Source organism: Lonchura striata, chromosome 3, assembly GCF_046129695.1.
Source record: "Lonchura striata isolate bLonStr1 chromosome 3, bLonStr1.mat, whole genome shotgun sequence".
In the NCBI taxonomy this organism is placed as follows: Eukaryota; Metazoa; Chordata; class Aves; order Passeriformes; family Estrildidae; genus Lonchura; species Lonchura striata.
Window position 1 is genome coordinate 75,343,361 of NC_134605.1, and position 25,473 is coordinate 75,368,833.

The 25,473-nt window shown below is 37.0% G+C and overlaps 1 protein-coding gene across 8 annotated transcripts in view; it reads right to left on the bottom strand.

Annotated features, from left to right (window-relative positions):
* Window positions 1-1,498: 1,498 nt before the first annotated feature.
* The window catches only part of FUT9 (fucosyltransferase 9), a 104,761-nt gene continuing 80,786 nt past the window's right edge, over window positions 1,499-25,473 (bottom strand). For all 8 annotated transcript variants that reach the window (XM_077782299.1, XM_077782296.1, XM_077782295.1 and 5 more), the window contains one exon: window positions 1,499-10,611. In XM_077782299.1, the coding sequence (XP_077638425.1) occupies window positions 9,524-10,603 (1,080 nt within the window). In that variant the 5' untranslated portion in view covers window positions 10,604-10,611 and the 3' untranslated portion in view covers window positions 1,499-9,523. The remainder of the gene's footprint in view (window positions 10,612-25,473) is intronic.

Consider the following 25,473-nt stretch of genomic DNA (forward strand, 5'->3'; position numbering starts at 1 on the left):
CCAGGTCTTTGGTCTAAAGACTTGTTATTCTATCCAAAGGGTTTATCAGAACTGAAATATATGTTGATATATTTCTTGTAAGGAGGCTTCTGTTTTAGTCTGTGTGGGAATTGACATGGAATATTTTGTGTTTTGAGTGGTGGTAGCCTACTCTCAGGCTCACTGGCAGCACACTTGTTTCAATTAAGTGTTTCGTGCTGTAGTACCAGCCTGTGTAGAGCTTATGGAGAGCTTATTGTTTGTTTCACCCCATGAAGAAGTTGTGCCAACAGCAGCCTTATCACCCAGAGATGTAGTTTCAGCATCTGTAATAGCACGCTATTGCTGGCAGGGTTAGAAACCTGCACACCTCCTGTGCCCGACCCTTTTCTCTTTCAGGTTGCACTTCAGTGCTGTGCTTTCAGAAGTGTATCATTAAACTGACTGCTTCTGACAGGCAGAGACCTGGCTTTCCAAACACACAAGGCTTTGTTGGCATATCGAGGAGAATTTTGTGAGAGGAAATAGAAGTGGATCATTTAAGAAGAAGGCTTGGCTTGTTTTAAAGACAGAAAATTCTGTGTTCTGCCCTAGATTGAATTTCTGAAGTGGATTTTGAATGGAAGAATGTGAAAGGGTTGTGTGTGTGTGTGTGTGTGTGTGTGTGTGTGCGTGCGTGTGTGTGTGTGTGTGTGTGTGTGTATGTGTGAAACGTGGCAGGGACTTCTGTCACTCATACTATAGAAAAGTCTGTCTGTCTCTGTGCTTGTCAAGGATGAGCTCAAGATAATGGTAAGTTTGCTTTAAGTAAATGGCAAAAATTAAATAAACTTTTAAAGAATGTATCCAAATTAACAAGGGTTTATTAGCTCAGAAGTAAATTTGGCTGTCTGATAGAAAGGAAAAGGATTTTTGAAGATCCCTAACCTATTTTTGAAGCTGAACAGCAGTCAGATGTAATATTGTGTGTTGGATAAACTGCAATTGCTGTGACCAGAGGATCTTTTCTTTTGGAAATACTGCATTATTTATTACATTTATTTCAGTGACAGCTCTTTATATTGTTTGCACATGTATTTAAAAATAAATCTGTCACTATTGTTGTAACCATTTACTATTTTAGATGCAGTTAATCTCTGCAAATGTAGGTTATTTGTACAGTAGATATAAAAATGAAAAATGGCCATGTAAATTGCTATTCCACATGGAAAAATTTTAATGATCATTGTTAAAAACAGGGCAAAGTAATGTCAATTACAAGATCATATTAATTAATCTGTACTTGTTGCTGTACATAAAAAAATTGCATGACAGTCTGTATGAATTCAGTTTAATCCTGAGCAGTTACAGGAATCCCTTGTGCAATAGCTTGAAAATGACCAAAATTCTGTTTGTGAAATCTCTGCCAGAAGTCATGGTTATGAGTAGCAACAATCTTCAGATCAGGCTCTTGATGAGAAGTATCACAAGAAGAAAAAGAGTGACATCAGACCTATGAAATAATGATCAGAGACTGTAGTACACTTGGAATGTTCTCTTTTTATTTTAAATATACCTATTACAATATTTTGTTAGGCTTATATAGAGCACTATTATTTACATGATTCAGTGTTTATCCTTTAGGGAGAATTCCAGTGCTCAATAAATAAGAGTCAATGAGCTGCTCGTTAACCATCTTGTAGTTTCAGTGTTCTGAAATATTAATTTCTCATAAATGGTGAAAGTCTGAAATAATTATGGTTACCTGTAGTTTCATTCAGTAGGTATCTTCAGCCTGCAGTTAAATTATGTTGAAAACTCTGAATATAGCTATAGGTAATCAGAAGAAAGTTCAACAACAACATCATACTAAAAAAATACCACAAAACATCAGTGGTTGATCTCTACATTTTCCAGATGCATCTCAGGGTGATGGTAGTGTTCAAAGGGAAGAAAAAATGTTTTTTGGTAGACTCCCTGATATAAAATGTCTAGATCATGGGGCAAAATATACAATCACTAATAAATAAAAAATACAGGTTTTTACAAGGTCTTTCAACATGGCATCTTAAAATGTGCCTGCAGGTAAGAATGGTTTCCATTATTTTTATTAAGATTCAATTTGCCATGGTTACTCTTTCTTACACATGAATTTATGCATTATATATATATATATTATATAAAACACGTGAAAATTTTCAGTACAAGGTATATCATTAGCTGGGAACATTGAAGAAAGGGTTCCTATCAGATCACACTCAATGTTATGTGTGTAAATTCAAATGTAAAAGAAAGGGACTTTGGTCCTGATCTTTCACTAACACAATAAATGTAGTCCCCACATGTTTCTATGTACAGAACTTACTCTCCCTGCTGAGATTGTCCCAGTCCTGCCTTGACAACCACCCCATTTTCATGGGACCCATCACAGAAACGGAGTTTAAATCAGGACAAACAGCTTGTTTTTTTCCTCCTAATCCTCATTAATGTATATCAGAGGTCAAATCTATGGCACATTATTTAAGAGACTGAATATCTATGATGTTCAGCTATGGCATACAGTTTTATTTCCTCAGCAGGAAATAAAGACAGAAAGACAGTAGGGAAATGCAGCTTGTAACTACCAGGCATTTATCCTAGAAAATGTGACATTGTCATCATTATTGGACTAGAAACTTATGTTTATTGACAATGTGCCTATTTTTCAACAAAACATCATTGATTTCAGTAGCATTACAGTTTGGCAAAAATAGTTTCTGAATTATCTCTGTTACAGATTTGAATCTCTGGCACATTTAAGATGCTCACCCACCTATTCAAATAATATTTTAAAGCAAAATTAATGTTTGATACAAAATAACAGTTGTGCTGCAAATGTGGAAAAATAGTCTACAAAAAATAAGTATAAAAGTGATCTCAGATTTATGAATATGTTTCATATAAACAAGTCCAGATGAATAATCTGTGTTAGAAATGGCCCTTCATAGCCTGTGTCACAACAGAACATCACATTTTTCACAGTTTACAATAACACAGTTAAATTCACAATGTAATGACACCTTATATCAGAAAAATAGTATTTTACAAACTATACATTTGGCATCTATTTTTAGATTTTTTTTCTGCTTCTTTTTCAGTTCCTTTTTTATTTTATTTTTTTTTAAATTTTCTTACAAAATAGTGCAAAATTACAGTGCGTTAATAGAAGATTTTGTAAATCCTAATAAAAAGTAAGTGTACTTAACTGTGTTGTTCATTCAATGGAAACAGTTTGGCACATTAGGATTTTGAATAGATGGAAAAGCTTCTCACTTCTTTTCAGTGTATCATGGATTCTTTAAAACATTAAATTACACCAAGGGAGTTAACTTTCCAAACTTTTTAATCTCAGCTCTTATGTGTGTTACAAAGCAGCAAAGAAAGTGTAGGTTTTGTAATTAACTTATTTGCCAAACAGCATCTATCAGGCTGATTTTCTCATGATGTTATAAAGAAATGTATTGATGGGAACATTCTCTTTCTGGTAATTGCTAAAGTGCTTATTTATAGTTTCAAGGTTCTATAGGAAATTTGTCCCAATTTTTTATATATGCATTGGTTTACCATATATCTTTCAAATTTTGCTATCAAACATTTTTCTATATCTGGATCCAGCCAGGACAAATCAAGCCAGGGGGATAAAGTTTCATCAAATCCTCTTTTCCACTGGACTAATTCATAATAAAGAATAACAAACAGTTGCTTTTGCTGCCAATTTGCAATGAGCAAATTATTTTCCTGCTAATTAATTACTTAAGAATGTTAATGAAGAGTTCCCCCAAGTATCAATAACTCATTTGTACAGACTGGCACCACACCTCAAAAAAATGCTAGTTCTCTTGTTACTTGGAGCAGCAAAGCCTTCTGCATTCCCATAAACAAGCAGGGTACAGGCTGCAGGAGTGAGAGTGTCTTAAGCCACCCTGTGAGCCTGCCGTAAAATGCACAGAGGGTGTCAGATGAGTCTCAGCTCTGTTCCTGGCCTTCCTTGGCTGAAAGCAGCAATGCAAAACCTGCGACCACAGAAGCACCTTCCAGAGGTTGCCAAGCAGGGATCTGCACCAGCCAAGTCCTAACTCTGGCTGCTCAGCTGGGGGTGAGAGGCTCTGTGCCACATGAGTGAACCTCTGAGCTATTCACTCCACAGAGACTGTTGCTTTCAGTCAATAGCGTCGAGAATATGGTGACACAAAAGATTGCCAATTAATTACTTTTACAATAGACTAATGAAGTGACTTCCTCCAGTACGAAAACTGCTGGATGAAGTCTCTAGGCAAAGTTATTTCTCACAAGTTGATGGTTTTATCATCTGTATCGCCCTGTAGCAATTGTGCCATGAATTAAAATTACCACTGCATGGTTTATTTAATCAATTTATTGGTATTTCTGTACTTTTTATGAGCATATCTAACAAGTATGCTTTTTACATTGTTTCTCTGAATGTAGAATTTGCCGTAGCACTAACTAGATATTAAAATATTAGAAGGTAAATATCCATTAATAAGACAGGGTTTTTCTAGCCAAGCCATTTCACCCTTGGCTCAATCCTTTGTTACTAGCATAGGAATCTCCCAAATCACCTGATAACTCTGGTAGAAGATTTGCCCAAGCAAGGAGCAAAAGATAAAGGTGAAATAACGATCTTGTATAAATCGTATTGATTGATTTATAACATTTTCAAATCAATTTTATTAAAAACAATAACAACAAAAATCTAAAACACCACTGTCAGCCAAAATTAATGAAAAAGCCCACCAGCTTTTAGGTAGATATACAAATACTTCCCCTGGACTCTGTTCTCAATAACATACTAGTTTTAACCAAGGAAACACTTGAGTATTTGTTAAATTTTCACTGCTAGGTTTAAATATGTCAGAAATGTCCTTGTCAGCCTACACAGAGATACCTCTTGTTCCCACTTTGCACACACAGTGATTACTCAGTCTCACCTAGAATGAACCAAATACTTTCCTCACAGTAAAATCAGGTGTGGCTGAGACTGACTCCCTGTAGGGCACAGTGAGTCCAGATTTTAGGACATGACCACATTTTATGCTTTCATCCTTGGACAGGCCTCAAAATACTACCTCAGCATCCTCAGCCACTCTGGCTTCTTTATGTCACATGGAAGTTCAGCAACCCAGCACAGCACAGGCAGGCTGTAAGCTGAGTGCTGTGCTGAGGGGGTGGCCTGAGGTGGTGGAGGAGAAGAAAAGTTGGGCGAAGATTTATTGGTTAGACACCAAATCAGAATGAATCCAAGTATTTCAGTGTGGACTGCTCAGTAGTCAGCCACTCTTTACTTTCTACAGACATGACGTAAAAGAGGCCACACAAGTTGGTCTCTGATGTCTATAGATTGCACTCTTTGGCACAATTCCTAAAGGCAATGAAAACATATTCTCTGGAGCCCCAGTGCATTAAAGCATTTAAGATGCTCTTAAAATTAAGCACATGCTTAAGTCTCATGGTCATCTGCATACACTTTAGGTCTTTTTGTATCATGTCCAGAAAATTTTGATGCATGAGGACTTGTAAATCAAATAAGAATAAAGATCCTTGAATCTAGATAAGAAATAGAATTATCTTATTGACAGACTTCTCTCTTCTCCTGAATGTTATTCTGCATCTAATAAAAAAGACAGTACAAGACTAACAGGAGTCCCATTCTTGAATAAAAAGGAGTAGTTATTGGCTATTTAACTGCTTGTTTAGAAATGGGAGAAAATTATGTGGATTTTTTTCAAGCCTATTTTGAGAAAAAAACATGAGCATCCAGAGAGAACAAGTAGTTCTTTATTATGTTCAGTGATGTGAATTTCTCACATCTTGCTCATGGGAGCCTGCATGAACTCTACAAAGCCCCACATTTATGATCTATCAGTCAAACTTTCATTTTACTTGATCTGTTTCTTAAAAGACAAATATGTTACTGGATGTCTCCACTTTCTGTGGGCCTTGCTCAGGCTGCTTGCTCACTGTGGTATAGACGTGTGGAATGAGGCATTCAAAGAAACTGGCAAGAGGATTCACTATGGAATGGGGATCTCATACTAAGCAAGATTTGCTGTGGACATTGTCTATGAAATAAAAGGAAAACTGCTTTAGAAGGATCTGCTGCCAGTTTTGTCTTGTACCTGCTCACATTCAGTAGGGTAAAAACACATCTGCACTTAGTATTTTATCTGGTTTGGGTCTTATTTTCCATACTGAGAAAAGCAGTTATGTTGATAGCTCAGTGCATGACAGAGAGACAAAAACATCCAAAGTAAGCCACTGTAAAAGAAAGAATGATGATACTCTGTGTCTTCACTGGCTGCTTAGTTAACTTGTGATGAATGCAATTCAAGATTGTTGTGGGCTAGCAAACAAAAGAAACTGAATTTCTGAAAGAATATTGTTGAGAAAACAATTAGAACTGGTGTGATTGCCTATCTTCTAGTTCACTTTTCTGCTACAATTATCTTCTTTTGCCAGTGATACCAAAGCACAATACCTATTTTGCCTAGTCCCTTCCACAGTTGGTTGAGTTTGCTCATTTTCTTTCACAATGATTTGTTATTTTTCTGTTTATGTTTGCTGCTCATGTAGAGTAGATCACAAAAGAAGCACAGACCTCACCAAGCTGAATGTCATATACAAACTGGAAGCAGCCTTAGGTGAGTTAAGTGTCTAGGTCTAGGTAGGCAACCTTTATGCATGCATGGAGCACAGATGTTTTGTATCCACTGCTTCACAACATTTACTATATAGGCTTAACATGTCTAAAAATGCTTCATCTTTTGTCAGCAAAGATCTTTATATCCAGAACTGCTTAAGGCCTGATACTTGCAGATCACCTTAAAATCTTCATAAAAATTGGCTCAATTTTGTTCCAGCACTTACTCTTCAAGAATGCCACAGTGGCATTAGGGTAATGTATATTTTTTGGATTTGGTAATGATTTTTATGCATAATTCTGGATTAGCTTTCTCTCCTGTTTTATTTATCTTTGAAGCAATTTTAGCAATGTTTCCTGAATGAACTATATACAAGCCTTGTGTGGAGCTTCTTGTGAAGAGAACAACATTCTTTCCAGTTCCATGGAAAGACTTTCACATTTTTTAAAATTCAGCCTAAGATTAGCCATGCTGACTGGATCTCGTCCTTACAGAGGTAAAGACATTACTTAGAAGATTAAAATTCAGTGTATATTTCAAAACTTTCCTGTGTATACACTGACAAATATTTGTAGTAACACTTCATATATCTTATATATGCTTGCTTGTTATTACTATAAGGACTTAGCTGAACTTGCTGCCAAGAAACCAGTCTGAATTGACCCAAGGCCTTCTAGCACACAGAAAAACTCTCATGATCTGAAGTGAGGAATGGTTGTACAAATTCACCTTTCACTGAGGTCAATGCAAAGGACTTCCTAATTCCAGCACTGAGGGAATCAGGTTATTGAGCCAAACCAGTGGTATGTTCAGTGACTGGGAATTTCACACTCCTCCTGAAAAAAAAATGTTATGATGTCCTGTAGGACAGACTATAAGCTAAAGCCACTTGCCTTCAAAATTATAAAATACTACTCAGATTACATGCACATCAGAAGTTTGTTTTAAGAAGACTCAGTTTCCTTATATTGCATTAATTTTCAAGGTAAGCTTATCTTGCTGCATACTAGAATGCTGGTGAGTTTAGGTGATTCACAGTATATTGAAATCTAGCTGGATCAGAATACAGGTTTTGAAACCATAGGCAGAGCAGAAGTAATTCCATAACTTTTCCACAGGGTTTTAATTTCTAGAAATTTAACTAATTACTCTTATGGCCTTTTGTGTTTCTATTCCAGCCTGTAATAAGCCCCATTGTCTTTCGCTAAATATTTATAATTTATCTCTCATTTCCTTACTTCAGCAACATTTTTTTCTGCAAATTTAATCTCAGTTACTTGATTGACTACTTTGCTTGATCAGGGTCTTATACATCCCATAAGCAAAAGTCTTTTCAGTTTAACTTTTTTCTTTTTTTTTTTTTTTTTTTTCCAGTAGCAGGTATGATTTGCAGAACTTTGACCTGAAAATCCAGGCTGATTGGCTTTCATTTGATACCAAAACATACCCATACATTTATGTCATTAAAACAACCTTGTACATATGAATGCATATGGCAATCAGAAAATTGTCTTAACTGAAAAAAAGAAGTAGTAAAATAAAATTATACATGTTTGAAGCAGACATTTTAAAAATTATGACAATCATCACAATTTTGTATTTGCTATTAGACCAAATTTAATACCTAAAAATCTACTTATATTATCAAATATTGACAGCAGCTGTTCCTCTGAAGAGTGCATTTTTAATACCTCTCATACAAAATATTTTCAACTTCCCAAATTCATTAGTATAATAGGTTGAAATGTTATATAGCAACCTGATAGCTTACTTACTGAATTTCAGCATGTTTCTCTGAGAAAACTGACTGCTTAGTAATTTTTCCCCACACTTGTGTCTCATAACATCAAGTTGTCCAGCTACAGTAAAAATTCAACAGATCTTTACAGAACTGGGGGAAAATTCACTATAATTCAAGAAATTATATAAGAGAGTTTTCTGAAATTTCTCAGCAAACTGCTTCTAAAAATCCATTATTACCAGCTGAATTCAGTGCATAGGGCTGATGTAATCAAACACCTTTGTTAAAATTTGTTTATCTCACTACTTAAAGCCCTGGTTAAGGTTAAAAATACTTGAGACATATTGAGAGCCAAGGGTGTGGTGCATTTGAATACACTTAAAAATTGGATGAATCTGGGCTTTGGTAATTTTCTCTAAATCTGACCCTCTTTCAAGGGTAAGAAGGGATATATTCCTGAAGCAACATAATGGGACTGTTTGTTAAGAAACCTTTTTAGAAACAAAGACTATCCAGTATTCTAATACATTTTAAAACTATAGTTCTAGGTTCATTACCCTTAAAAGGGGAACACTTAATCACACTTCCATAATGTTAGGTATCGTACTCTACTGTGTACTTAAATGCAAGATGAACATATGAAACTTTACTGTCTTTTGAAGTATTACACACGTCTGTCTGGAACAACAAACTATGTTCTTAAAATTTTCTTTTTTTCCAAATAGCTTAAACAACAAAGTTAATGTTAAGAAAATGCTAAAAATGACTACTTCAAGTGTAAGACTGGGACATGTTTCACAGAAAATGTGGAAAATTTTGTTTGAAATTTATAATAAGCAATCAAATACTTTTCAGTGCACATAATTAGTATCTGTATTATAATTTGAAACTGGGTACTGATGACTGCTGCTGATCTTTTAAAATATCTTACAAAATATAAATAGGATAGCCAAGAGATAATAACTTATAAACCATGACATGAGATTCTCTTTTCCTTCCTTTTTTTCTCTTTTCCTTTCCTCTCCACTTGGACTGAAGTCCTTTCTGGCTTCTTCAAAAAAATGCACACACACGCACACACCCACACCCGCCCTCCCCCCCTCCCTGCCCCCCCCCCCCCCGCCAATTAATTCCAAAACCATTTTTCTAAATTTCCAATGGACTTGTATTCCTGATGTCTTTTCACATGATCACAAGCAAGACATGCATGTGATTCCCAGAACCTAGGAAGATGCACTGAAAAATCCTTCTTCCAGTTGAAATAACTAAGATACATCTTATTATTTTTGTCAAGCATCAGAAGATATTCTGCCAGCTCTCTGGGGGAGAGAAAATCTTCCACATGTATGAAAGAGTCTGCTGGAATGTAATTCTCATAATTTTCTCTGGAAGGGCCCAGTACAACTGGTACTGATCCAGCCAGAAGAGCATTGTAGAGTTTCTCAGTAATGTAATCTTTGTGGATTGAATTTTCGAAGGAAAGGTAGAATTTGCAGGTGGAGATAGTTGGAATCAAGTTCTTGTCATTGACGTAGTCTCCGAAGGCTTGTCCGTAGGTGTGGATTTCAATGTATTTGCTAAGCTCATTGTAATACTTGACTCGAGCGTGCTCAGGGTTCCAGTTACTCACAACCCAACAGACCAAGTTTTCCTTACTTGGTACTTCAAATGTGAAGGAACTGGTGCCAACCATCATGAAGCCATAAGGCACCTGGATATCTGAATCACGCCGGTAAGTCAGGGTCAGGTTAAAAAGGTGTTCAATGCCACTCTTTTGTGGAGTATGAGTTGGAGACTCCAAGTTCATCCAAATCCACTTCTGGAATGGTGGCCTGGCTTGCTGAGGTAAATTAGCCAGATCCCAGCTAATGTCTCTGTGATGAATGAGGACAGCGTGGGATCTGTTATATAGCGAGCGGTCAATAGTCAGATGGCACCCAGGGATGTTGAACATCGTTTGGCAGGATGTTAGATCAAATGTCTGACCAAACGGCCAAACCCAGATCAAAACAGTAGTTTCATTCAGATTATCAGTTTTGGAAGAAAAGAAGTTCTTCATTTTCAACACTGAACTGGCTGATTCTATAGGACCAGAGATCCAGCTATTTGTTGGTTTGATATAAATTAATATAAATGCCATGAAACAACCAAGGATAATGAAGATAATAAAAAATGGCCGGAAAATTCCTTTAGATGTCGATGTCATAATTTGCTCTGAAAAAAAAAAAAAAAGAGGAAGAGAAAGAAAATAATATCAGGTATTAAATTACATATATATGTGTCCTGTTAAAACAATCAGCCATCATAATAGATAGAACTTCAATAACACTGAATTGCAACCTCAGAAATTTCCTTTGGAGAGGGCATGGGTTCTTGTGCTCTGTGACAAAGTGACAATATTTCCCTTCTTCACATTAAAAGCTCACTGACAAATTAATACCAGGATTTTAATATGTCTCATACTTGGTGAATTAGTACATATTGAGAAGTTTTTTTGCTCAGAACCTAGGTCAAGCATTTTGAACACAGAAGACAGACAAAATTACCCTATAATTCTATCCTCGTGTCTGTGTAAAGGATAACATGCTGCAGATTTATTGATTTGTATTTGTGTGACTGTGGAGGACATAGGATTAGAGGACTGGAAAAGGAAGGGACTATAACTTTAATTGTGTAATCAATAAGACTCTTATTAGAAAACTAGTTCATGTCTGGTGGCTACATAGGGATGAACATTCATGCCTTCTCCAGGGGACTCCTAAAATACCTAGGGGAGGAAGCACCAATAGAGGGTTTCCCTATGCAGCCACATATCTCATATATTTCCCACATAAAGAAAAAAAATGAGAAATTGATATAAAAGAAGTCCTTGTATATTTTTATGTGTTAAAAAGGAGAAAAAGCAGAGATATGCTGCATTGTTATGAGGTATCTTTCTTTCCATGGAGAGATAGGGCTGAGACATTCATATAGCCTCCTTTGTCCTTGCTCTAGCTGTTTCCTTCTGAGAGAAGTGATCAGTCTCTTTCCAGAATGACTCTTTCATATGGTCCTTGCAAAACCTAACAACCTAGTTAGGGATTGTTAATAGTTGACTTTTGATCCTGAATGTAGCCCTAGAACTCACAGATGTTCTAAAACTAAAAAAAGTTAACCATGCAGCACCATGGCACACAAGGGAAAAGGAGGGGAAATCAGTTACCACGAAAAAGTATTCTGAACATATTGGCACACTGTAGATTTTACAATGTGTTACAGTAATTTTTGTCTGACTTTCTTTTTCTGCACATCTTTCAATTATTTGTGTTTTGTTTTCTTGGCTAGATAGTGCCACAAAAAAATTTTATTAAAACTCCACCGTTATAAATAAAAAAATATATAATAATATATAGATTATATATATATATATATACAATCAAAGTCAAAGAAAGCAGAAAGTGAATTTCAGGACTTTAAATCCACTTCCATAGCTCATCTCTTCCTACTATGAAATAAATCATTAAATTCAGAATGAAGACATTGTAGAATGTGATTCAGAGGCCCACTAATAGCACATAACTTTGCTGCCTTAGTGAATGTAAAAAACTTATGTGTGAGTGTATCACCACAGTTACAACAGAAATGTTTTCACATTGACTGCTCAGGAAAGGAAGAAAGAGGTAACATCCCTTAGCTTAGCTTTATTCTAGCACTCTATCTTGAAGAAAAGGAATTTGTCACAATATCTCCTGGTTTTGGGAAGATGGATGGTCTTAATTCTGGTTTTAGTTATAGTGGTGGGTTAACCTTGTCTGGCTGTCAGACCCACCCAGCCACTCTCTCACTATCTCTCCTCAACAGAATATGGGAAGAAAATAAGATGAAATTCTCATGTTGAAGTAAGGTTGGGAAGTTGGAGTTGGGAAGGTTGGGTCGAAGTAAGGATGGGAAGGTCACTTACCAGTTACTTTCATAGGCTAAACAGGTTCATCTTGGGGAAAAATAATGAGTTTTATTGCCATTTAAAATAGATTTATATAGTGAGAAACAAAGACAAATATTAAAATAATTTTCCCTCTCTTCTTGCCAGGCTCAGCTTCCTCCTTCATTCCCAACTCCTATACCTCCTACCCACCCCTGAGCAGCGCAGGGGGATAGGAGTGCAGGCTTGTGATCAGTCCATAACTATTCCTCTTAGCTGTTCCTTCCTCCTCATGTATTTCCCTTCCTCCAAATTGAGTCCTATTTTTGGGATGCTGTTCCTTCAGGACACATCCTCCTGCAGGGTCCTTCCCAGGCCACTGTGGGCTGCAGGGGAATCTTTGCTCTAGTGCTCAGAGTACATTTTCCTATCCTTCTCTGACCTTGGTGCTCCAAGGTTATTTCTCACGTTTTCCCCCTCATTCTCCACTGCTTGTGCCTTTGTTAAATACACTTTCCCAGTGATGCCAGCACCTTGGCTGCAGGGCTTAGCCATGCCCTGCAGTGGGTGTGCTGGAATATGCTGGAATTGGCACGGGGTGGCCCCGGCCGCTCTGTGCAGAGGCTGTCTGGCAGTCTCCGCTGCCAGTGCCTGGGCACAAACATCTCCTACAATTATATAAAATACATGGAATGCAGAGTCTGGTGCTTTTATCTAGGCCCTTTTTCTGAAGGACATAATTTAGCAGGCCCTCTTTGATTTTAACAAAATGATCCTGAGGAGAGTAAAGGAGCAGAATGACATGTCCATGGCTTTTCCAGTTATCAGTTTAAATCCCTCTGAAAGTAAAATGAGGCTTTACAGCAACATTACATTGGCTTTTTTTAGCCTGTGTTGATTGTTGGTGGAAAATATTTCTAGAAGGAAGGATATGACCTATAAGCCTAAGACTGCAGCCTTGCCTTACTACGGGGAAAGTGAGAATGGGACCTCTGAGGAAGAAGGGATTTAGGCTGAACAGCTCTAGGAGATGCAGCTCAAGGAAAAAGCAAGAGGCTGAGCTGATATTCATGTAAAGCTGTTCTTTGTTTCTGTGCTTTTGAAAGTGATACACAGAATAACTATAACTTATCACTGAACAGAGAGTGTGACCTGAGTTTGAACAATAGATGGGAGACCTTTATTCACAGGAGCTGACAATTCTCTAGGGATTAAAAAGGATGATGAAAAAATCAGAAATAAAGGATTTTAACATTATGCCTTGTAACATAGACACCCTCCAGTTAAAAGCCTTTTGACTCAAGTCTCTGACAGGGATTATTTTACGCTAAGCTCTTCTGCTAACTAATAGCAAACCCCTGCATCATCACATGACAATTCTTACTACATAGGAAATGACCAGATATTATGTATTCTCTCCTCTGCCTGAAATTCTAATTTATCCAGACTTACATTCGTGGAAGAAGCTTCTGAAGTGTAGAGCCAATGTGAGGATAATCACTTGTGGTCTGTGCTACCCCAAGTACCAATATTAACATCTGACCATGTTAAACAGATAACTTTGCCTATTTTTGTATCTTCTGGGTTGATTTCCTCTCCTGGCTTTGCTGCCCTATGAACGCATGTCCCCCTTATGATGTGGGATTATGGTTTTTAGTTGTTGCCTTTTACATCCACAAAACACATCCAGGCTGTATAGTCCCTTATATTCCTGCATCTTTTGGATTCAGAGAACTAACCATTCATTATGCAGTTCACAGATACAGTAGAGGTATTGGCATGCTTTGCTCTGAAACTACTGCTAATGGAATGGTGAAAAAAGGTTCTAATAGCAAGACCCATTAAAAAATTCCCTGCAAGGAAGCAAAGGACCTGGGCAGACTCCTAAAAATACCACTTAGCTACACCCTGAGGAGCTGGGCAGGATTTTTTCATGGAATTCTATTTTTGTATTCCATTTTGCAGAATATAGTAATAACTATTAAGATGTATACTGGGAATAGCGGCGATTTTTCATGATGAAGTATTAATAGAATCAATAATTTCTGTGCTTCACAAGGCAGATTGAGGAACCCATGGAATGGGCCAGCAAACTGCTTTCATGGCTTTTGGGACTGAGTCCTGGCCACAGTCAGGCAGCAGTAAGTACGGTGAAGGCATGTGTTAAGCACTTGTTGACAAATATTATTTGCATAGCGTCATAAAATTGTTTGGGTTGGAAAGGATTTTTTTGAGAAGTAGCTTGTGTATACTACTAGGACATAAAGATTATGGTACATTAGAATTCACAGACTATTTTTTTTCATAATAATCTACAAAATGGGGAATCTTTTCCATATTTGTTTATGTCCTTTTTTGTGCCCAAGATAACCATTAGCATCTCACTGTAATTCTCAGTATAAAGGTGACAATATAAGGAGACATTTGGTACAAGCCATCCAGGCAAGTCACCTTAGTTCACCCTTCCTCTTTTATGGCTTTCCTTCCACCATAGAATCACAAATTTCCTTTCTGTGGATTCCCTCCCCCATGCATGTCGAAGTCTGAAAGGAGAACTTTGTCAAAGAGATGTGTTTACTGAGATTTTTGCCAGCTGGAAGAATTCTGTACTTTTGATAGTTTTGTTATAAAGTACATTTCAGAGTGTTGTGGCATAGCAAGTATTTTCTAGATGCTTTTTTCCCCAAGTTGAAAGTATAGTATTTTATCAGTACAAGATTGTTTTTCTTCTACAAAACTTAGCAAGGCTTCTTTTTAAGTGCAAATCTTGGCATTCCATCAGCAAGCAACTGCATTTAGCAGCAGCACAAACAGGGAGATAGTAATGGGGTACCAGCCCTGTTAACCCCAAGTTTACCGGTCAAGGCTTGCAAAAAAATCTGGTTTTGAATGCATTACGTTTATTAAGAAATAAAATTGAATTTTATGGTAGCTGTTTTATCATATTTTCCTCACACCTAGGACTTCTCAGTCATTCTAGAAGGGACAGATAAGTTTTGTAGGTTTTTTTCTGATTGTGCAATACTTCAGTGGAACGAAAATATAAACTTTCAATAATATTGATGCCTATTTCTCCAGCATTTTTTGCACCAATTTCTCCAGTTTCTCAAGGTTTTGTCAATAGCTCAAAATATATCATGACTTGCAGAGGTATAATCTTCATTACTAGTCTAGTACTGAGATTTTCCAAATGAAAAGGACGGTACTTTAAAATAAAAAAAATGAAGAAAATAATCTTAAAAGCATGGACACCGAATAATGAAAAAGCAATCATGTTATTTTTCATACCTTAGAATTCTTAAGTGTTTGGAACTAACTCTTGTCTTCACCACCAGCTGGTCTCAGGATTCCTCAGGTAGAAATACTTAACCTCAAGATAGTCTCTGAGGATCACTTCTGGCATCAGACTGGGTGAAGGACTTTGAGGTTAACAGAGCTGTCAGAGGTAGGTACCTCTAGAAATCTAGGTAGATACTTCAGGGCTATAAAAGGACAGTTGATTCCTATCAGTTTAAACTAATAGGAATCGCAAGCAAACAATTGTTATTTTTAGAAAGAAAACTCATCTGAGATAGCTCTCCCTGTCCTCTGGCATGTTTTACCAGACTCGGCCATGGCATATTTGCATTTATGCTAACAGCTGGATTTTCTTAAAGCACACTTCCAATTAGCTGGAGCTTTTTCACCTGCAGTATTAAAGAAAACCTGACTGCCTCAGGATAGCCAGTGAGTAACTTCTTATCTCCAAGTCACTGCTGCATGGACATGCCCTCAAGAGCTTTTGCTTTAGCTCTCTGAAACTGAAGAGTGCTCCTTTTATTGGAATTAACTCTCACTGCTCCCAGTTAAGCTTCCTCTGTTTCAACCAGAACAGTGGATTTTTTTCCCCCAACATCCAAACACAGGCTTGCTTCCACACATTTCCATGCCTGTCCACAGACTTCTGAAAACAGCCCAGCATGAAAAGGCTAAACAGAGCCTCACAGAGTTAAAAGGCTGAAAACTGAATGAGCTGCTGATCTCAGACTGCATATTTTTATTCTATTGTTTACAGCATTCTTTTTCTTCCCCTCTCCACCTCCTCTGTTTTTGAGTTATTTGTTAATTCCACAGATTCCAGTTTTGTGTATTTGTACTCTGAGAATATTATAGAATAATTTTATTCAGTGGTGGTAAATTTTACTTCAACCAGTTTTAGAAAAATGACCTAAAAGCACCCCGAGGACAGGTAGCCATTAAGATAGATTGCTTAGGGATGGTGCAGACCCTATCACTGGAGACTGGTAAGAGCAAGCTTAGACAAGCACCACTAAACAATGAGAGATCAGATTGTGCCCCCAGGTCCTAGGGCTGAGCTAGAATGACCTCACTTAGTTCCTTCCAGCCTTGTGCTCATAGCATTAAACACGAATTCTTATAAAACCAACTTAATAAGAACACAACTTGGCAGTCTAAACCTGCACAGAACTGCAGAATAAATGAGTAAAAACATCCCCCATCCTCAAAATTGTCTTGCAAACTATGAAGTAGCCACATGGCACAGAGTGAAAACGTGAAGGAAAGCAAAAAATTATGTGAACCATAGCAACTACAAAGTCCCTATTTTTAAAGGCTAAACCTAAATCTTCCTGTCAATTGCTAGATCGGGTACAGCTGCTTTTTTTTGTGAATGTCTGAATCTTGACCCCTTGCTGAAGAAAACCCTATTTTCAGCTTTCTTCCCCAAATTGTTGTGCAGTGCATAGCATCTTGCTATGGCTCAGCAGCCCCCAGCCTTCCCCCTGATTGTCATCTATCCTCTCCTTCTCTCCATGGCAGTCACACACTGCTACTCTGCAGCTGCTTATGCAACAGCTCAGTGGTTCTTACTGTGATCCAACTGTGCAGCAAAAGGCATTAGCCAGGGACACAGAGTCTCTCAGAACAGCAGGGGAAAATGGCTAAAGCATTGCTGTCCACACTGGAGTGACTCTATGTCGACCAGCACTGTCACACATGAAAAAAAAACAAAAAAACAAAACAAAACCAAAAAAAAAAAACCCACCAAAAACCAAACAAACGAACAAACAAAACAAAACAAAACAAAACAAAAATCCAAAAACCACAGTCCTATCAGCAAGAAACTTTTCCAGGCAATCCAGAGTTAGTGTCAGGACACTCCACATGGCAACAACATTGCTTTCTAATCATGAGCTTATGACTTTGTCTCAGAGGGTACAGGAGGTACTCTTTCCTTCCCTTGGCACAACTGGAAAATAAATGGCATGCAAAATAATCAGAACCTCAGCAGCACTACCAGTCTTGGTAGCATGCAGACAGAACCTTTCTTTACCTTAACTTCCACGTTTGCTTGTCCACATCACAGCTAGTTTATGACCAACAGCAATCTGTGAAAGGGGTGAGGGCTTTCCATACTCTGCTAGGTACAGAAAATGGAGTTCTTCACCACTGTAGCTTAGTAGCAAATTTATCTGCCTTGCTAGAAAAGAGCTTTTTATCTTTCTGAATATAAAGCTCATCCTAGTTATCCAGCACAAGCCAGTCCCTGCCTCTTTCAAAAGCCCTGAAAAGGCTCTGCACAAAATGAAGCTGATCAAAGAAAAGTGCTCCAAAAGCAAGTGGTCTCTTCCTCCCCTCTTTCCATGTGGTTTGGGAACAGCAAACTGCTGTTCTCTCTGATTCTGCCAGAATTGCAGAAAGAGCTCTTCAGCAGCTTTGTGACTGGCTTGTAAAGCTGCAGCCAGCCAGCTGAAATATGAATAAAATACCTGCACAAGCCATGTATTTGTGATGGCCACCTGCCCACCAGAAAGTCCTGATTAACTCACAGTGGCTGTGAAAATGATGTGAGCAAAGCCAAACAGAGAGTGAGCACGAAGTGGCAGGAGAACCATAGGCATTCCTGTGCACATAAGTTAAACTCTCCATCAAAAAATCACAGTTGTTTCTGACTGATTTCCTAATACATAGGTCCCTTGTATAGTGGAAAAACACCTCCTCCTGTGAAGAAGATAAATCAGAATCAGGAAAGAGCAGAGGATGCCTACTTATAATATTGAACACTTACTCTAGGGTATATTAGTTCTGTGCAAAGCAAGGCTTTTAGAGCTCTCAGCACCAGCTGTTTGTGTAGATATGATTAGAGGCTAGGTGCAGTAGTTACACTGCTCTATCCTGCTGCATAAGCAAGATCAAAAAATTTAATTGAGATTTAATGCTGCCTTTTTTTGCAGATAAACCTGCATAGATCTGAGGATTTTGCCAGTGGCAACACAGCTTGTGAGATAGCTCTGTAGCCAGGAAAGAAAGAGACCTGAGAGGCCTTTAAGAAATACTATAAATTCCCCATAATCTGATCTCTGCTTAACATTCCACTTCTCTGCTTGCCTAGCACCTCTTCCTTAAGAGACCCGTTATACCTCTAGGTTTGGGATCTGTACTGATATAACTGGTTATTTGGGATGCAGATCAATGTTCTTGCTTTAATTTGAAAAATCTTCTGTGCCATGGATACTAGTTGCCAGTGAGACAACAACTGCCCTAGAGAGGGAAAAAAAGCTATTTAAGAGCTCAAATCAGTTGCAATCTGCTCTGTGGCTGAATTGGAGAATGCTATTTACTACTATGTTAACAGAGAAGAAAGGTGACAATTTATAGGCTTACTTTTTAAAATATGTCCATCCATATTCTTTGCAAATTAGACTTTTTTCCCTTACAGATGGAAAGATAGGCATTTGTTTTACAATGCAATCAATAGAACTGCATTTCTTGACTATTCTGAGCTAAGAAGTAATTAAGTGTTTGTCAAGAGGATCCAGGATAGCCAAGAGTCCTCATCCAGGTTCTAGTTGTCTAAATGCCTTGAGCAGAACTCCTCACTGATCCAGCTTTCTTAAAAGCCCATCAATGACTCAAAGCTTCAGTTTAGATTCTGTGCATAGAGAATACTTCATATTGTAATATACTGAGTGCCAAAAACAATGGCTGCTTGAAAAGTGCAGTTCAAATAATTGATGGATTGTAAAGCTCTTGTGTGTGTAAGGACACCAGCACTAATTGGAAAAAAAGAAAAACAACACCGATCATTTTCATTGTGCACTAACAGCTATGTTTTCAAGATTATTTGTGTTGGTAGTACGAAATATTTCAAAAGCATAAGCTGTTAAGTGTAAGATAGAAGGTGATTATAAAACAAGACTCTTGAATGAAGTACTTGTCTTGCTAGAGCAAGATTAGTAATTCACAATAAAGATTATACTATACTGTAAAATTTGGACATTGAAAACAAGAGCAGAAGACTTACTATCTTATAGAAGTGCTTTTTTACTCAAACACAGGGAGAAAGAGCAAGATCCACAAAAAGTAAATTCAGAAACTTTCCTAATAAGAAGTTTAAACATACGCATGCACACAAACTTTAAAAATAACTTAATCAACCAAAACCTAAAGCATGATAAAACCAGAATGAAACCATATTTATAAGAAAAATATTTTAGATAGTGTATATTATAAAACCAGCAAAACTAACAATCACTTAACCTGTCTAACTGTACACTCTTCTGACAAAACAAAATTCCAGTTGAGAGAAAGAAGTCGTTAATTTCTTGTACTGTGCATAACTTTCTCTTTGTGTGCACAACAAAAGGAAGAGCAGATAGCCAAAACTACAAGTATAACAAGCTGAGAAATACAAAGCTTAACAAAGTCACTGAAGAGACTTTTTAGGTGGAAAAGACCTGAAGTCCTTCAGTGAAGAAATAGCAAATACAGAAGAGGAATGGGTTGAAAGAACAATTGTCTGAAAAAATCCTCCAGTAGCTGCAAACACCGACATGTTCTAAGGTGATGTTTTCTTTTCACTACTTATTGTCCAGGTTAACATAGACACTGATGCCTCTGAGAGCAACTCAAGGTTAGAACGTGGCAATAAGGAATATTCTGCACAGGCTGCTGAAACAACACTGCACAAAGCAGGCCAGCAGTTAGTCCTGAGATCATATTTCTTTTGAAAAGGGTCAAGTTATTTGATATTTCTTAGCTTATTGTCTTCCTTTTAAGCATCATAAAAAGACAAGATAAATGTTTGCAGTCTAAGTCTAATTTTAATATTCAATTTGCACTTGATTCTAATGTTCATTTACTGGATTTTAGTGTCATACATTATTCTACTCTTAATAGAAAAAAAAATCCATAATGAATTAATTAATGTTTTGCCACTAGAGTAACAATTCAATGTACAATTATTTACTGTGTCTTAGAAATACAATTTGCCAAGTAGCCTTTTTCCCATCTTAAGGTTTGCATAGTCTTTCTCTGGCACAACTTGACTGCCTATTAAAACTTGGCATTTAAAAAGTGGAAAGAAAGAGATTTCCTTTGTTCCTACAATTCAAGGAAGACTTTATATAGCAATTTTACTCAGAAAGTAACTTTCTAAAGAAAGGCTGCTTAGATAGGTAGGAGGAAACACAGAGAGAAAGAAAAAGAGCAAGGGAAATAAATTGGAAAAGATTAAAAAAGGGGTCTACATATGAGGTCAGCAGCACTTAATGCTGGATTCCTTTGCTTCAAGGAAATTGGTGTAAAAAAAGTGATGGCAAGCAGTTGCCTTTTCAAACAGACTGAGAATCCATGCAGTTAATTCAGTTTAGCAAATGTGGGTAGGACAAATTTGATGACAAAAATGTTAAGAGGAACCTAAATCCCTAGTTGATTAGGCTATCCCAAGTCCTAAGAAGCCCCAAACCAGAAACAGGCTCTACTAGTAGGGATCAGGGAGACATGTTGCAGTCCTGCAACCCTGAAAACCTCTGTTTATTTGTCTTTTAGTGCTGGTCATGCTTAAACTCTCTCTGACCCTCTGCCTTTCAGACTCCTGTGCTCTGCCTGATGCCAGCACATCCCCAGAAGGGGCTCATTCTTCATGAGGAAGGGCCACTCAAAATCGATAAACTAGCTATTACCCCAGCTCTGAGCCCTAAGGAAATGGATGTGCCTGCAAGAGCAGACTCCATCTTAAATGCACTGTAACAGCTGCTTTTTGTTTGTTTGAATTTAAAGGAAACAGGCATAGGATGAAGTCCCCTTATGCAGAAATTGAAGCTATGACCTATTAGATATGAATCTTTCTTCATCCTCAAGTGATTCAGATCTCGATATTTCAATTTCCTTAAAGGCTTTCTAGCTCCTAGACAACAATATCTGTCGATTTTACAATGTGCGAAGAGCTTTAGGAATAGAGGTGAGCAATCCTTTTCCCCTCACTGGAGGTCTAGGTGCTAATCAAGACAATACTCTTTTCTTTTGACCTCTTTCTGTCTCCTGCCTATTGAGTTCCTAATGATTTATGCCCAGGGGCACATCTGCAGCAGTAGAAGGTAGAGTCAGCTTCCTTTCTCATGCAGTTTACAACCCTGTAAAGAGAAGGTGAAAGAGAGGGTTTACATCTCCATTGTTGGAAATACCACAAAAACTGGTGTTTATTTTGGGTGAATAATTTTCTGGCTGGATTTCAAAACGTGTAATTTCCTAACTCCTTCATAAAAGGAAGGGACTAGATCCCTGCTCTTGAGGGAGGATTCCCAGCTCTGAATTCCAAGAAGGAACCAGTCCTTTAGAGCACTGGATGTATCTTGGTGAAGGATGGAGGAAGACACATCCCAGTTCTGTCCTGGGCAGCCTCTTTCACTGTTTGTGGTGTGTTGCACTTGTATAGATTGTCTGCATTAGGTAGGTGCTCCAGGAACCCTAAGGAAGCTTTTGGGCTAACAACCAGACCTGCTGATGGTCAGAAGTTGGTGGTTGTTGAGGACAGCCTTTGATCTCTGTGGTTAGTTGCAGTCAAATGTCACAAAAAACAAATATTAAAGTACCACACAGACATCTTCCCAGCCAAATTGAATGGAATGTCTGCTAGAATATATGGCTATTGTAAGTCCTCCTAAAGGAAGTGTAATCAAAAGCAATGATAATAATGTTAGGAATTCTTTATTCCAATGACAAGTGCGTTGGTCAGCACTGTTTTACCAGAGCAATTAGAGCCTGCTGACCCTGGCAAGTCTCATACACAGGACATAGAACAACGTGGTAGAGAACTTCCTGACTCTTTTATCAGTTTAATCTGAGTTTAGTTGAGCAGAATTTAATTTGAGTTAGGCACTAATCACTTTCTGTCTCATAGATAGCCAAAGTGTAAGACTACTTTCCTTTAATAAAATAATTTCAAATCTATCAATTAACAGTACCAGCAAAATAAATGCTGCTCTAGTAATAACAATACATTCACTTTTGAAAAGCCTTTCCCTAAAGAATCTTTTGGACTTTTGCAAGCATAAAATTTTAATCACAGCACAGTCAGAAAATTATTACTGAAACTGCTTTATGTAAAGGAGGGGTGGAAATCAAGTCCATTACAATATAATGAAAATTTGAACAAGTATTTGACAACTATGACTTAAATTTGCATCAAAGTAATGGAATCTGTAGGATAGAATTTTTTTCTTCAAACTTCACCAGAAGGTAGTCATATCACATTCAGATCAGATATTTTTTTTATATATCTTTGTTTCAAAATTCTGAAAACACATCCAAATTTTCTTGATTGAGGTAAATTAGTTCAGTAAAATGGAAGATTTAATCAGATAAAAGTCAAAGACCCCTTGATCTTTAAAATAAGAAAACCCCAACCCTTTTGCAGAGCTATAGTTGAAATTCTACCAGCAAAGCTGGATTTGCTGAAAGACAAGAAGTATCAGAGATGAAATCTTGCTCACAGAAACACTGGAAAACCTATTAATTTCAGTAGGAAAACGTACTAATTTCAGAATTTCATATTTCAGTATGAAATTCTGAAATTTCACTTTCAGAAAAAAACAAAGGTTTTGTTCTTTCAGTGGATTGCAGTAATATGTAAAAAGAGGGAAAAAAAAGAGAGCTCAAAAGCTATCCCTTTGTGCTCCTTAAAGTTAGAAGTAAAAATCCTAAGGCAACTCAGGAGACAGCAAGACAGATGTAAGTTAGAGCACAGCGTATCTAAAATTTGGAACAAGGTGCAAATAATAAACACCCTCCCTTATACACACACATACAGTGACACATACAGTCTGCAACTTCAGGAAAGATTTAATCACCTTTTTGAAGTGTTTCTCAGATTTCACACCTGCAGTATTTTATAAATACATACTTCTATGTATACTTTTATATATATATATATATATATACATGCACTATTTACATGGTATTTCTAGCACACTTAATTTTATGAATGTTTAGGCATCACTGCTCAAGCTGCTGGCCCTGGATGGAGGCTGTGATCCAATGGGAAGTGCTACTGTTGTCTTGTCATTGTGAGATGTGCTGCAATGTGACAGCCAGTGGGTGCAGAAGGCAATGGAGTTCCTACTACTGCTGTGCTGGCAAATAGGGAGGAGGGAAATCGAGCACTGAATTCACTGGGGCACTGAGCCAGGGAGAGGTGGATGGGAAAGCAAGGCAGAAAGAAGAGACAGGTAATATTATTATAGAAGAAATAAAATATTTTTCTTTCTTATGTCCTTTAACTCTTTTGTCAGAGAGGACATGAAAGAACATATTACTCTGAAACAATTATTTCAGCAGGAAACACAGCAGCAAGCTGTATCCTGCAATCCTGAAAAATATTTACAACATGAGATGCATGAAACCTCTGTATTAATTACTGGAGATGGAAATCTGCCTTTAGATTTCTAGAAAAAGTCTAGGAAGGAACAGAAGGCAGTTACTTAGACTAGAATTCTGATGAAATATGTCATGGGGGGAATTTGTGAATTTACTCTCCATTAAGTAAACAAGCATGTTTATTGATACAGCTGATATGAATAGAAAGCTTTAAAGAGAAACGATTCTTAAACTCCAATTGAAGTTTCATTCATATTCTGTCCCTTTTTGCATTTTCAGCACCAGCAATTATTATCAACTTCTTTTTTATTACCAGTTTCTTTCAAGCCTTCTGCTCTTTTAAGTTATGAATAAGACAAACACAATTGTTTTCAACAGACTATTTTTAGTGGATTAATTTTAGTTGCAAATACAGATGTCTAAGATTTATGAGCATGCTTAAAAAATAATAAAAAATTCTAAGAACATGTTAGAATAAAGCCTTTTAAAGGCTTTTTCTACATATCTTCTCTTTGGTTTTTAAGTTATTCAGGTTCCTATGTCATGTTCAACACCTTAGCATCTAGTTTTGTTATTTATTGTTCTGAAATTATGCTCTGCAATGCCAAAAGAGAAGATTATAATGTAAGTAGAATTTGGTACAACAAATCAAGAGAAAGATATGAAGATCAGAGGAGTATTTTTAAAAATTGGGTTAGTTTGGATTTTTTGAGGTGTAACTACAGTGCACCTGTAGTTGCAGCAGAATACTTTTTTATAGATTCAAAATAATTTAACTGGAAAACAGAGTTTTCAGATACCCATCAGACAGTCACAAAATTCCATAGAGTTTAAAGGAAGTTTTGCTGCTTTATGCTGTTTGTTTTAATGCCAAGCAAGTATTTATTCAATGTTTATGGTGTAAGCATTTAAATAGAAAATAAAATATTACTTAAGAGTACATGTGTGTGATTGACAGATATTGGAACTGAGTGCAATCTGTGCTACTTAAAATGGTAACAAATGAAATGTATGCATCCAGAAAAGCTGGTCTTGGATGGATGAACTTGACTTGATGAAAGTAAAATGAAATAAATTGCACTTCAACCTCTCTGAAACTGGCATATAATGCTGAACTGAACTGTAAGTATTTCACTAGGAGGCTTCAGATAGATTGTCTAAGATTTTTTTTAATCCTAAATAGAGAATAAAATACAATAATCTCCATGAGACTTCTGGAAAGATATTTTAAATTGTCATTTTATGAATTTTTGCAGACCTGATGTGTTGATAATATGATTACTCCAGCTAGATTTATTTTCCCTTTTGGATTTTACATTACTGTTATCTGCCACATGGAAAGAAAATTAGATAAAAATAACAGCATGCAGGAAAATGTGGATCAGAATTTAGCTTTGGAATAGATTGACTTACAATATTTAAGAACAATAAAAACCTTTTTACTGCTATAATTATTTGAAGTGAAGAGTAAGTTTTTAAAATCTATTTTCCAAAATCCTGCAGCGTATAACCTGTTTTTT